This window comes from Ascidia mentula, chromosome 1 (assembly GCF_947561715.1).
Source record: "Ascidia mentula chromosome 1, kaAscMent1.1, whole genome shotgun sequence".
NCBI classification, from domain to species: domain Eukaryota; kingdom Metazoa; phylum Chordata; class Ascidiacea; order Phlebobranchia; family Ascidiidae; genus Ascidia; species Ascidia mentula.
This window is the reverse complement of record NC_138566.1, coordinates 11751431-11763914: the sequence shown is the minus strand read 5'-3', so window position 1 is coordinate 11763914 and position 12484 is coordinate 11751431. Positions and strand designations below refer to the sequence as shown.

Here is a 12484-nt window from a genome sequence, read left to right as displayed (position 1 = left end):
ATTTCTATGTGTCCGAACACATGAAGATATAGTCAAATAACACTCGCTTGGTAAGCATAACCTCACATTTTTGGCGTAATTACAGCATAATATTTAAAGGCAAATTTGATTGTATTAGCAGGATTTGGTGTGCTAAAAGTTTATTCAATTAATGACCAGGATTGCGTGAAAAACAACAAACAACACAAATCTGTTAAATTGTAACAAATTATGAGGTCACACAAGCAACACACTATACGTTGAATGTCGCTTCTGCTGGTTATCTCTCCAAAGCGATAACCTTGAACTTGAGTGGCACGAAAGCTGTGCCACTCGATCCTTTATCAATATCGGGTAATTCCCCATCTTCAGGGTTCGCTTTGAACTCGAACTTTTGAACCAAAGAAACCAAAAAAATAAAAACTTCCATCCTGGCCAGTTGCTCCCCCAAACAATGACGAGGTCCAACCGAGAACGGAATAACTCGGTTTGACTTCACAAACATTCCTTTCTCATCGAGGTGACGTTCTGGTCGGAATTGTTCAGGGTTTTTGAATACTGTTGGATCGTTGTGGACTGCCCATAAATTGCTACTGATCTAAAGGTAAATTGTGTTGGTTAAGGCAAAGCTGTTTGATATTTTTTCTTTGTATTTACTAATTGTACCTGTGTGTTTTTGGGAATATAATATCCATTAAGCGTTACATCCACAGAAGTTTTGTGTGGAACGTTAAGCGGTACAAGGGTACGGAATCTATAAATTTCTTCCATGAAAGCGCAAGTGTAGGGTAGGTCAACTTTATGATGCATCGTTACCATTGCATCGGGTCCTGTAACAAAACGATAATCTCCGCTAAAATCAAATAAAGGGTGGTTTGCTTCATGATTTTGTATGCTAATGCTAACAATCTTTTCTGACATTAAAACATGAAGCCAAAATGTTTCCCAATATGTTACTAAAACGGGTGCATAAATATCGTGTTTCTTGTAGAGTGTAATACTTCGAAGCTTTATTGGATGTCTGTGACAACCGATCATGTCACGTGACAGCTTGCTGTCAGATTAAGTCACAACAAAGACATAAAATCTTAAAACCTACCCAAATTCTTCGAAATTTCCTCATCGAGTTTCTTTTGTGTGTTTGGATAATGGATCATAGCAAGGATAGACCACCGTAATGTGCTTGTGGTTGTTTCTGTCCCGGCCACAAACAAGTCTCGAATGTACTGCAACAACTGAAGTTCCTACATAGAGTAATGCTGTTATCAGACTAAATTTGTGTTCATTGGTCCAAATTCAACCAATATTTACTGTGAAGTTTTCATCTTTGCCATTTTCCATTCCATCAATAAATGCGTCGACGAAATCCCGGATATTTTCGCGGTCAAACGAAGATTTGTGCTCTGATATAATTTGCTTCAAAAATCCTGTTTAATTAATTAGAGCTGATGTCAGTGAAAAGGAAAACAAATATTCTGTAACAAATTACCTATGATGAAGTGAACGTCATCCATTAACTCTTTGTTGTGCCGAGAAAAAGGCGGAAAGTGGACAAGAAATGGTGCAAAAATAAGAAAATTTAGAGCGAAACTTGCATCAGGATCAGTAAACCTATAAATTAACAAATGTTTTTGAAAACAATTTGAAAAAGGCTGGTTTATCTGCAGTTACCCTCTGTTTAAACGGTACATAACTTCAGCAAATAGTTTGTCATCGTATCCAAACCTTTTGCCGCAAATCACGCTGCAGATGTTGTTTGAAACGGCGTTGGAGAGTTGCACCTGTATTTCGAGATGTAAAATATTCCAATTATTGCTTTGCATTCAAGTCTTTATAAACAACATATGATGACGATATTACCAATATGTCGAATGGCTTTCCTTCATGGGTCTGTATCGCATCACACAAATATACAACTTCTTCTTGCACACGTTCTTCCATGCTGCGTTTGCCAACTCCAAATCTAAACACATCAGTTACGCTGTACTGTATTGACCTTATTTAAATTGTTACTGATGCTGCCAGGCATATTTTATTGCTGAATACTGCCCTTCTGGCAAACTTTATTTTATTTACGTTTCTCAACGTTTCGGCTGTTATGCAACAGCCTTCATTGACCTTATTTGTTAACATAATGTTTATGCATTATTTTTTAATGATGTGACGAAAAAATGTGGTGTAGATAACGCGTACCCACGCAAAGTTGTCAAACCGAATTTCCGCTGTGATTTCCACGAAGGACCGTCATCTACGAACACAATCCCATGATTTTGATGAATTTGCTCCAGCATAGGAATTCTCGGTCGACCCGAAAACACGTTCTTTCTTTTTACTAAGGCCTAAAATATAAAAACTGAATTAAAAAACGTTGGTTTTAAATACTATAGTTTGGAACAAAACTTACGCGGACTTGGTGCTGTACGTAGACATAAACTTCATGCAAAGTATACGCTTTATGTATATGCCATTGCAAACAAAATGTATTAAAAGATCGAGTTTCAAGTGGCTTTCAATGGACGTTACAAAAATTAAAAAACGCTTTTTTGATGCAGCGCAATGAAACAATACCTTAAATGCTAGCATGGCCGAAGTTTTTCGGGATAATTAATGTTCTTAACACAAGAATTAAAGTTTCTTTGATGAGAATTAGTTACCAAAAGTTGTCTGTTTTTTATCCGATTTAAAAGTTTTGCTTATTATCAAGTATACGTGCTTTAACTAACACTTCAGATGGTTTAATCATTTGCGAAATGTTTCAACGCTGATATTTAGTATCCTCAATGTTATCTTGCCCATAACGTACCTCATTGATTGTTTCATAATCGTTTAAAACCACCCAGTCTTCCGAACCCATTCGTAAAGACATAATAGGTCCATAAGTTTTGCTCCATTTTGCAATTGTACGTTCGGGGTATTTTCCAACAAAAGGAAGAACTCCAACAATTGGTAAACCTCGTGGCCCAGGTGGAAAGTCCTTCGGTCTTTTATACCAGTGATATGCCAAGAGAAAAACCACAACGCACAAAACTGCTTCAGTAACCAAGGCCGATGACACAAACATTTCTACATCCATCTTGGACTTAAGTCAAACTGTTAAACAAATATTCTATGCAATATCGCTCTTGACAAGAGCAAAAGCCTGTTGAAACCTGTTGAATATTAGCATGTTTACTTTACATGCCACAACTGACATTCTCAATTTTAAGTTTGACATTCCTTTATCGATTGTAGCTAAAAAGGACATTTTTACTAAATCATGTCAATATTGCTGAAACAGGTTTTAAGCAGATATAAGAAAGCTATTCAGAAGTCGACGTAACATTCGTTCTTTTACAGGCAAGCACACAATTTATTTGTAAAGAAACTCATCTTTGCAGCACATTTATACACCAGCACAGACATTTTCGTTCGTTTGCATCATAAAGTGACGCAATCAATGACGCCAGACGGCCGGGGACGTCATTGCGAACTTTAGCTGATGTAACCAACAGCAATCGTGTGACGGCTTCCGCACGAAGCGTTTAGGTCACGTCTGAGCGATTTGTTTTAAACGCGTTGATCTGTGACGGTGGTGAATTTCTGTCGGTGTGATTGGCTGACAATTGTTTTCTTTAAAAGGGATAGCTTATACTAGTCAACGTTTCATGTTACAAATATTAACTGATTATTACTATACCTTATACAAAAAAATATTGTAGGCCCTTGCAATGTGCCCTTCGTTGTTTTTAGTTGTGGAAATGTTACGAATGTTTCCACTATATTTGAGTTAGAGGACTGCACAAACAGAGGTGAAATCAGGCTGGGATGGTATTTTCTAGTGGGAAAACTTTTTTCTTTTAGGCACTAATGATTAACCCGCTTCACAAACACCTGCTTGATTACTTTGCGAAATCTTGGTAATTTAACTAACCTACATAAAATTTTCATTAAAATGCGATAGTGATTCTGTGCTAAAGCATGACCTCCAGTCATATGTATAAAATGAAACGGTTGGTTAAAATAATTGTGTTTAATTTTTGTTTCACCCTGTAGTGTATACAGTCAGATAACGTAGACTTCTTATTATTATGAAGTACGCACCAATGGAATTGCATTTGGCAGTTTTTACATGGGATAGAAATAAACACACGCTTGGTATTGTTCCATAGAGTTTTTATTATAATAGTTTATCCTTCCACTTTAGTTTCAAACAATGCCAGAAAGGTTCTGTACCGTTCCTTCACAAAAACAGCGATCAGCGAGGTTGTGTTCGTTAAAAATTTTGCCGACTTTGGTTTTGTTGTGCTTTAGTTTTGTTGAATTGGGTACGTAGATGACGTAAAGAAATGGGAAGTTTACTGAAACTTCTGCACCGTCAATTCGTTGTTCCTTGGCAAGAAGTTGTAAAAACTGTACGCCATAGCCGAGCAAATGATGGTGGATATTTTCCGGTCATAAGAGGCTTCCTAGTACACTGGGCAAGGTGGGTCCGATTTGCTTATGAGTTACATACAGGTATTGCACAGCGAAAATTGCAAGGGGACAGAAAACTCAACTTCTCATTTATATATTGGATATTACCAAGTTGCACCACATAAATATATCCTTGCAGAACTGTCAGGGGAGACTAAATCTTGTACATACATAAAAAATTACAAAACTATAGATAACTAAGTGATAACCTCTGCATAGAGTACTGGCTTGTATCCAAAATTTGTTAGATAGTAAGTCCCGCCATTTTATTGTCCCACAATGTGGTGAAACAATTTTTGACCATATTTGCTGCATAACATCATCCCTACATTCATGTTTTTGTGTCATTGTATTTCAACCTCTGGTCTCGATTAATGTCGTTACCCATGGCCCAATGATATATGTGTAAATTTTTTTGTCACATGCTTGTTTGAAATTTTACTGAGCCCCAAGTGTTAAAAGGTTGCGAACCACTGATCTACACCAATCTGCCAGATTAGTCAATTACAATCATATTATGTCTAAAACCGTATTTTTTTGTAACTAAAAACACTTTTATAGCGTTTGGGTGCATTAAAACTGCTTTAATTTTAAGCAAATGGTTCAATTGACTATAAAAGAGCTATTACATTAATTGTGTTTGTAGGTTTAATGAGCCTAAACATGGAACTCTCATTGGCACAGATGAGCTGGGCAACAAATACTATGAAAACAACCGATATTTTGTTGGAAGAAATCGTTGGGTAGATTATAACAAAGAGACATGGAATCAAATGTGGGATTACAATGCTAGCCAGGTCACACCTGAATGGTAAGTTTTGGTTATTTTGTAATTCATAAACAATACTAGTAGTAATAAAACTGGTTCCATAATTTTGCCAGAATCTGTCCCTCTACTAGGCATTATCATTCTTTCAGCGACACCAATTTATGTTGATAAGTAGTCAAAAAAGTAAAACTTTTAGATTAAGTTTCAATTTGAAGCCATCTTATGAATTCTATTTGAATAAGAAACTAAGAATATCTGTGCTGGCGAAATCGATTTTTAGACATTAATAAATTAGCGGACTTCAATTTAAAAGTTTCACATTATTGAATGGTAGCAATAAGATTGTATCTATTTTAATTCCTTTGGGATCTCATAAACACAACATGAAAAGCCTACAATTTTATAAAGTTCAAAACATTTTATAGTTGATTAAACTTACCCATATTACTGAATATAAAAGTTATATATATGTTTTCAAAGCAGTTGGATTTGTCTCAGCACCACTGAGTAACTTTTTGTCATGTGTTTAGGCATCGCTGGCTACATTACATGACTGACGACCCACCGACAAAAGTTCCCCCAACATCTAGACCCTTTCTTATCAAACACAAACGTAACATGACTGGAACCAAAGAATGTTATGTTCCTTACTCAACAACCAAACCTAAAATTGAGACCTGGAAACCTGAATAAATATGAAAATGATTTTAATATTTTTTCGTATCTTAACAATTTGCATTTTGTTTTCTTTATGTTCTGAAAAAACAATGTTCGAATACAAAGGATAGAGTCTACAATGGGTCGCAGGTTGTTTTGGTTCCTTTTATTTAAGGTTATCAAGTTCATGTTGAATGTTTTAGGCAAGTTGGTAGGCAATTAAGAAAAGCATATATTATTATTTGAAAGTGGGTCACTGTTTCGTGGAAGTATTTATCCCTTATTTAGTCCATCTCATAACCATTAGTGTGAAATGCCATACAAAATTCAAAATATGCGGTTATCGTAGGTTGATATTCTAAGCGTTGCACTGTGCCATGAAAGGTTACTTTGTTAAACGTAAACGTGTAATAAAGAAACTATCGTTTACAGCAACCAATCATGGGCTGAGCTCAAGTTTTCACCACGATTTTTACTCAAAATTTATTTTGTGGCCAGGGAAAATTTTTTATACTTCACAGTGGCTCTTCCTGGATGAAAATATTCTTGATGGTTGCTGCTGCCATTTTCTTTTATCAATCGATTTTCCAACCAGCCAATAGACTATAGTATAATCTGTGTTGGGCATAACGTTACACCCCCTTCTGGGCGTTTGATTAAAACCGGTGTATACGTGCTTAAATCCCGACGACGCAGCACAATTCCAAACTTTGAAAGGCTTATTGCACGTTAGTTAGCGCTGTCAGTGTTAGGATTCGATCCCGCAAATTCTATTGTTTACTAAGGTAATAAAATGTAAGAATAAATTACAAAAAGGAACTGATGACAAGGGACATTATTTGACGAGTTGCGATGCCGAAGAACAAAATATATTTAACGGAGGAACATTTTTGATCAAAGATTATTTCCATGCAGTATATTCAGCGCTACTCGAAAAAACAACGAATATTAAAAAAAAAATAACATGCAGCCATAATACACAACGCAACTGAAACACATTTACGCCACAAAGGCTTCGAATTATGTTTACATCGACACTTTTTTTCTCTGTTGTTTTTGTTTTTCATCTGGCATTTGCAGTGTTTCGCGAAATAGTTTTTGTCGCTAATTCCAAACAACATAAGAATATTTTCCCAGATAAAATTTATTATTTCTTTAAATAGTTTTGACTTGTCTTTCTGAACAGAAGCATTGTTAAACGTGTTACTTTCACCAAAAGCTGAAGATCCATACAACATTTCTTGTCTGGAGAAAATCGCCTGATCGTCATCATGCCGCAGAAAATTTGAATTTGCATCGAATTTAGCGCCAGCTCGGAAAGACTTCTCCAATCTATTTTCAGCAGTGCTGGCGGAGTAATCTTTTATTGCTAGTTCTTGTTCGCTTGCGTCTGTCGGGCAGGTTGTGGCACAACTGCTTTTATGCGGTTTTGAGTTCAATGAAATAGACTTTTGTAAAAAACAGGCCTTCGGAAATTGCTTTTCTTCTTGGCCGACACCGCTTGAACCGCAGCTGTTGTAACGCTTGCGAACACTGTGCAACATTAGTTTACGCATTTTGTAACAATTGTAGCAAATGTATCCTGCAAAATATGTTATAACTTGCACCAATTGTTAATCATCACATTTGCATCAGGAATCTTGTTACCCTACCCTACCTACCACGGTTCTCACTAAAATCAATATGAAAGGTTAAAGATGCCCACGTCAGGGAAAAAATCACTATGCCAAATTTCATAAATAATTCATAGAGCGAACTAACCATTAGCTGTGAGAGCAGTGGTTTGCAAAACCAATCACATGAATTATTTAGCATCTTTCGTTTTATGTAGGCATATATTACACTTGTGTTGTTTTTTTCACGCGTGGGCCTATACAATGCTTCTACAACTGGACGGAAGGTAAGGTAGTTTTACATAAAAAAGCGCCATCCTATCTTCCAGGGCACACGAATGTGCTATTTTTTAATCGGTTGCATGTTAATCAGGTTAAATGTTGACTTTCTGTGTTTCTGTTCTATACAAAGGTTGACAATAGCCTGCGGCAGACAGCGCTTAAAAAATTCGTATTGGCCTTACGAGTTGGTGAACATTTTGTGTTGCAACCTCACCGTAAACTATCCTTTCCACACACAACAACATCTGCAATGGCTTTTTTCTAACATCGTTGCTTTGTTTCAGTTCATATCATTTTCTTTCATCCGAGCAAAATGAACTAACGATAAAACATTGTACATGTTTGTCTTGGAACTATAGGATCTGACTATACGATAAATATCTTGCAATCAGTGTTTTCCTGTTAAGACCAAACACTTCATGAAGACCCTGCAAATATTCCTCTGTCCATCTGTTAGTTACATAATAACAAATAGTCATATTTTTTTGAAAGTTACATAATTCTAATATAGCGTGACTTCATCACGCATAAAACAAACCCACACTGCCTGAAACGCAGGTACAACCGCTAGACGAATCCCATCGTAAAGGCGTTTCGTACATACGCGTTTGGTGTCTGCTGACCATGACGAAGTAAGGTCAAACACTGAGGTGCCCGTGGGGTGTATCTGACGTATAAAGAACACCGGTAACTATGCCTTTTCCTCTGTGCGCAATTTATTCTTTACAGATTTATCAACACAAATGCTACCTGCGAGTTGTAATCTTATTACTCTCGGTGTTTGTGCATTGCATGTATAGTGATCGATAAAGTGACTGCAATAATCTGCTCACAGGCTGTTCACCAATACAATCCTTTCCCAGTTCATTGATTTTTGTTCCGCTTAATCCACCAACAATTTATCGACGGAGATTTTTTTTGTCGCTCTTGTAGATTGTTGCACCTGTAGACTATTGTTTATTTGGCAGAGTGATTCGTATTGTTCAAAACCATTCAGCATGTCACTGCAAGACCAAAACCAGTTTCATATGACCAAAATGTTTTTTTCCCATAATTTTTTAAGATCATGTCTTTTAAACCGTCGTAACATCGATTCGCATCGTAGCCTACAATTAAAACACTTTACAAAACAATTTATATGCGTTATATGCTTCTGTGTTATCAATATTTGTCTCACGATATTCCTCATTGTCGTTTTGTCGATAAAGTCGTAAAACGATTTTATTTTTTTGCTACAACATATTTTGAAATCCTATTTTAGTGTTTAACCAGGTTTTTATTTCTTTGGAATGAAATAAAGTTTTAATTTTAAACCGATTGCACGCGATAAATTCATAAAAGACTTTTTTTAAACAAAATTTATTTTCGGCAATTGATAGGACATGTTTTTACGGTACGGCCGTGAATCAAAAGTAAAATATTTATTTATTTTTAATTTTTTTCACAAAGTCCATATACTTTTTTCTATGGTCTTTCATATTCTACGACTCTGGCTTATGCCTTAAATTTTTAGAATTTTTTGAAAAAAATATTGTTAAATTTATTCTTCTTGCATTCGAAAAGAATCTGATAGGTGGCGCCATGGTCCAAACCAAACGTTAAATAAAATACGTAACCACGCTAAATCAATGTTATTACCTGTAGAAGTTCACATCACAATCATATTTCGAAACACAGCTAATCTAGATTAAAATCGGGCTAGTTTTGGGCTTGTTTCAGATTTTCATTGTCAGGGCGGTAACGTTAAAAAGGTCAGTGTATCAACTACATATTCATGCCGCTACCTCATTGGTTGGCCGAGTAACCCGCGTTCAAAGTTTTGTTAACTGGTGATTTTTTTGTCAACTAGCTTCTCTGGTCGTTTTCTAGAAGAAAATAGAAATCTGTTTCGCCAAATACGGTAATGGATACCCATGCGTTTTATCAGAGAAAACCTATCTGCATTTTTGGCCAATCTTTACCGGCATTGTGACGTCAGGTCAGACCCATTGTTAACGCTAGTTGGATCCATGAGGATCAATTGTCGTAGAATTTGTAATGTTGTGCCATTCTAAATGATGTTTTTGTCTTCTATAATGACTGCAACTTAAAATAATTATATCACAAGTTAACTAATAATGCAATTGAATTTTGTAGTAATATTATATAGGCTGCTGAAAGGAGATTATAATTGCCAAATGCATTGATTTATAACTGTTCCAGTAAATCGCTTTCTGATGGCCAAAGTTTGACCCAAACACTAGCTTGAAATCAATGGTGGTTGTGCTTTAAATGTGTGTTTTAAAATCTGTTTTCATTCCTGGCTGACAGGCACTGTCATTTTGCTCTACTTGACATTTAATTAATGGATGTAATATGTTTTTCATGGCAACTGCTAATGTTTAAAGGAAGTTTATTGTGTTGCGAAAAAACGACACCTGGTAAGAATATATTTGTAGCTAGTTAGTCATAAGGGTTTTGTAGAAAGTTGGAAGAGATTGTTTGCTTTTCAGTCTGCATGCTGTTTGCCTTTAAATTCAAGGACAATAAACTTTAAGTGAGGCTCAAAGAAGAACTCTATGACTAACAATCATCACTTTAGCCACCTGTTACAGCTGCTATTGTCATTGACCGTCTGATACAGAAAAGTATTTTGTTTATTTAGGTTTAAACATTTTTTCAGGGAATAGTTTCATCACAAATACTTGTGATGGCTGGTGAAGTTACTGTGGATGCATTGCCATATTTTGACAAAGGCTATGAGGAGAGTGGTGTTCGTGAAGCAGCAATATCAATGGTAGAAGAAGAAACAAGGCGTTATAGACCAACCAGAAACTATCTTCAATATTTGCCAAACCCTAATATCAATGCATTTGAAACTGACATCATAAAAAGTGAATTTGAAAGGCTAGCTGCTAGGCAACCCATGGAACTTTTAAGTATGAAAAGATATGAACTTCCAACACCTCCAAGTGGACAAAGAAATGATATTACTTCATGGGAGGAATGTGTAAAAAACTCACAAGCCCAGTTACAACATCAAGAAATACGAATAGAAAATCTGGATTTAATGATGGAACATGGCTGCAATGCATGGAGGGTTTACAATGATCACCTGGTTGTGATGTTGCAAGATGCTCAAAAAAAGTTGCAGGATGTCAAAAAGCAAATACAAGAAATAAACTGGCAACGGAAAACTCAGCAGGTACAAGCTGGTGAAAGGCTTCATAATCTTGAGGCAAATTGGGTGAACTTAGTCAGTAAAAACTATGAAATTGAAGAGGCAATTGTCAAACTGGAAATTCAGATTGCAGCCAGAAAACAGAAAACTGTGCAAACTTAGTGGTCTACTTTTGTGGATTTTTATATTTGTTTGTGTTTAAATTGTGTAGTCATGCATTAAACACATTGGATCAGTTAAAAAACATTGCCTGCATGTTGTGATATGATTGTGCTAAAAAATAATTGCATAGCAACCCCGTGTTTGTAACATGATTTTGAATTTCACAACAACTGTCATTTCAGGGTCCAGTGTTTTGTAGGTTTCCAGCCAAGCCACAATGGCAAGCAAATTGGTGAGAAACCTTTGTGATAAAAAATATCAAGCATTTTATACATTTAATTGATTTTTTTTAGACTACAGGCTTGGTTGGTCTGGCTGTGGAGCCTCACCCACACAAAAAATTGAAAATACTTTATCAAAGCATACTAAAAGTTGTAGGGACGATGCCTGCTACTGCTGGATATAGGAAATTCACAGAGGAGAACATAAAACAGAGACTAGATGCTGTTAATACAGTTGAGTACTATACTCCATTCCATTTGTAAATTACAACATAATTAAGTTTACATACATTAAATACCTATTTTCAGAAAAGTAAATAATGATCCTTTGCGTAGTGCCAGAAATTAATGTGATCAAACGTTGTTGGTTTAGACTCCTGATTTAAGCCAACTGGAGGGTAAGCTTGGAACGGGGCAATTGGAGGAGGCAATTGAGCAAGCAAAATCTGAGCTGAGTTTGGCAAAAAATTTTGTTAGATGGAAGCCTTGGGAGCCATTAACAAGTGAACCTCCTGAAGGCCAGTGGGATTGGCCTTAATTTTTTGTTTGAAAAATGACTTTGTTAAATAAATTATTTGAAGATGAACCAATTTTTCAGGGTGTATGGTTTACTGAAAGAAGGTTACGCAAATGTTTACTAAACTCCGCTTAATATCAACCTCTGACCAATGATCTTTGACACATAAAAAAATAATTTCTTGTTTACATAGGAGAAGGCGCCTTATATTGTAGATATCGAATAGTTTCAAACATAGGAGATCCACATCCACAGACTACGTTACCTCATAGGTCAGGACAAGGTTTTACATCACACAAAAATATGTCACTGTAACGTCACAAACCAAAGGCCTATTTGTCCCTGATTATCGGAAGACCAAAGCTTATATCAGCAACGACGTTACTCAGCACTTCGATAAGACGGGGATGGTGCGTTTCTTTGCTCAGTGACATTACATGACGTCATTTTGGGTGTGATGTCATAACTTTAACCTTACCTTTGTGTTGACTTTAATTTGATGATTCCAACATTTGTAGTTACAACTGTATTGCGAAAAATACATTAATGGTTGATTGTGGCAATTTAAATAAATCATTTATGACGCGAACTCGTAGGCAACGTCGGACAATAAGTGGTGCTATTGACAGAATAACAGTGTTGTGTTGCATAATCAGCTAATTTGGTCGGGTT

General features: G+C 36.0%; 4 protein-coding genes across 4 annotated transcripts; 3 read left to right on the top strand and 1 right to left on the bottom strand.

Annotated features, from left to right (window-relative positions):
* Nucleotides 1-18: 18 nt before the first annotated feature.
* Nucleotides 19-3124, bottom strand: LOC145910447 (cytochrome P450 2U1-like). Its single transcript, XM_082997579.1, has 9 exons — nucleotides 2783-3124; nucleotides 2173-2318; nucleotides 1840-1942; nucleotides 1651-1760; nucleotides 1469-1590; nucleotides 1291-1406; nucleotides 1079-1223; nucleotides 646-809; nucleotides 19-577 (listed from the first exon to the last, which is right to left on the bottom strand). Exons 1-9 carry the CDS (start codon nucleotides 3050-3052, stop codon nucleotides 260-262), a joined length of 1494 nt encoding a protein of 497 aa, XP_082853705.1. The 5' UTR covers nucleotides 3053-3124; the 3' UTR covers nucleotides 19-259.
* A 1030-nt stretch (nucleotides 3125-4154) lies between these two features.
* LOC145910457 (NADH dehydrogenase [ubiquinone] 1 alpha subcomplex subunit 12-like) lies at nucleotides 4155-5991 on the top strand. Its single transcript, XM_082997590.1, has 3 exons — nucleotides 4155-4441; nucleotides 5078-5242; nucleotides 5731-5991. Exons 1-3 carry the CDS (start codon nucleotides 4305-4307, stop codon nucleotides 5891-5893), a joined length of 465 nt encoding a protein of 154 aa, XP_082853716.1. The 5' UTR covers nucleotides 4155-4304; the 3' UTR covers nucleotides 5894-5991.
* Nucleotides 5992-10400: 4409 nt separating this feature from the next.
* On the top strand, nucleotides 10401-11256 carry LOC145897014 (pre-mRNA-splicing factor SPF27-like). Its single transcript, XM_082985170.1, has one exon. The coding sequence runs from the start codon at nucleotides 10442-10444 to the stop codon at nucleotides 11072-11074; it is 633 nt and encodes a 210-aa protein (XP_082841296.1). The 5' UTR covers nucleotides 10401-10441; the 3' UTR covers nucleotides 11075-11256.
* On the top strand, nucleotides 11139-11885 carry LOC145897022 (NADH dehydrogenase [ubiquinone] 1 alpha subcomplex subunit 5-like). Its single transcript, XM_082985180.1, has 3 exons — nucleotides 11139-11306; nucleotides 11368-11529; nucleotides 11669-11885. The coding sequence occupies exons 1-3, from the start codon at nucleotides 11292-11294 to the stop codon at nucleotides 11831-11833; spliced, it is 342 nt and encodes a 113-aa protein (XP_082841306.1). The 5' UTR covers nucleotides 11139-11291; the 3' UTR covers nucleotides 11834-11885.
* The last annotated feature ends 599 nt before the right edge of the window (nucleotides 11886-12484 follow it).

Coding starts and splice junctions, on each gene's coding strand:
- LOC145910457 (XM_082997590.1), top strand. CDS start 4,305: ATGGGAAGTTTACTGAAACTTCTGCACCGTCAATTCGTTGTTCCTTGG. Junction 4,442..5,077: donor TTCCTAGTACACTGGGCAAG/GTGGGTCCGATT, acceptor TTGTGTTTGTAG/GTTTAATGAGCCTAAACATG. Junction 5,243..5,730: donor AGCCAGGTCACACCTGAATG/GTAAGTTTTGGT, acceptor TCATGTGTTTAG/GCATCGCTGGCTACATTACA.
- LOC145897022 (XM_082985180.1), top strand. Junction 11,530..11,668: donor GACTAGATGCTGTTAATACA/GTTGAGTACTAT, acceptor TTGTTGGTTTAG/ACTCCTGATTTAAGCCAACT.
- LOC145910447 (XM_082997579.1), bottom strand. CDS start 3,052: ATGGATGTAGAAATGTTTGTGTCATCGGCCTTGGTTACTGAAGCAGTT. Junction 2,319..2,782: donor ATTATGAAACAATCAATGAG/GTACGTTATGGG, acceptor TTTATATTTTAG/GCCTTAGTAAAAAGAAAGAA. Junction 1,224..1,290: donor GCAAAGATGAAAACTTCACA/GTAAATATTGGT, acceptor TACTCTATGTAG/GAACTTCAGTTGTTGCAGTA.
- LOC145897014 (XM_082985170.1), top strand. CDS start 10,442: ATGGCTGGTGAAGTTACTGTGGATGCATTGCCATATTTTGACAAAGGC.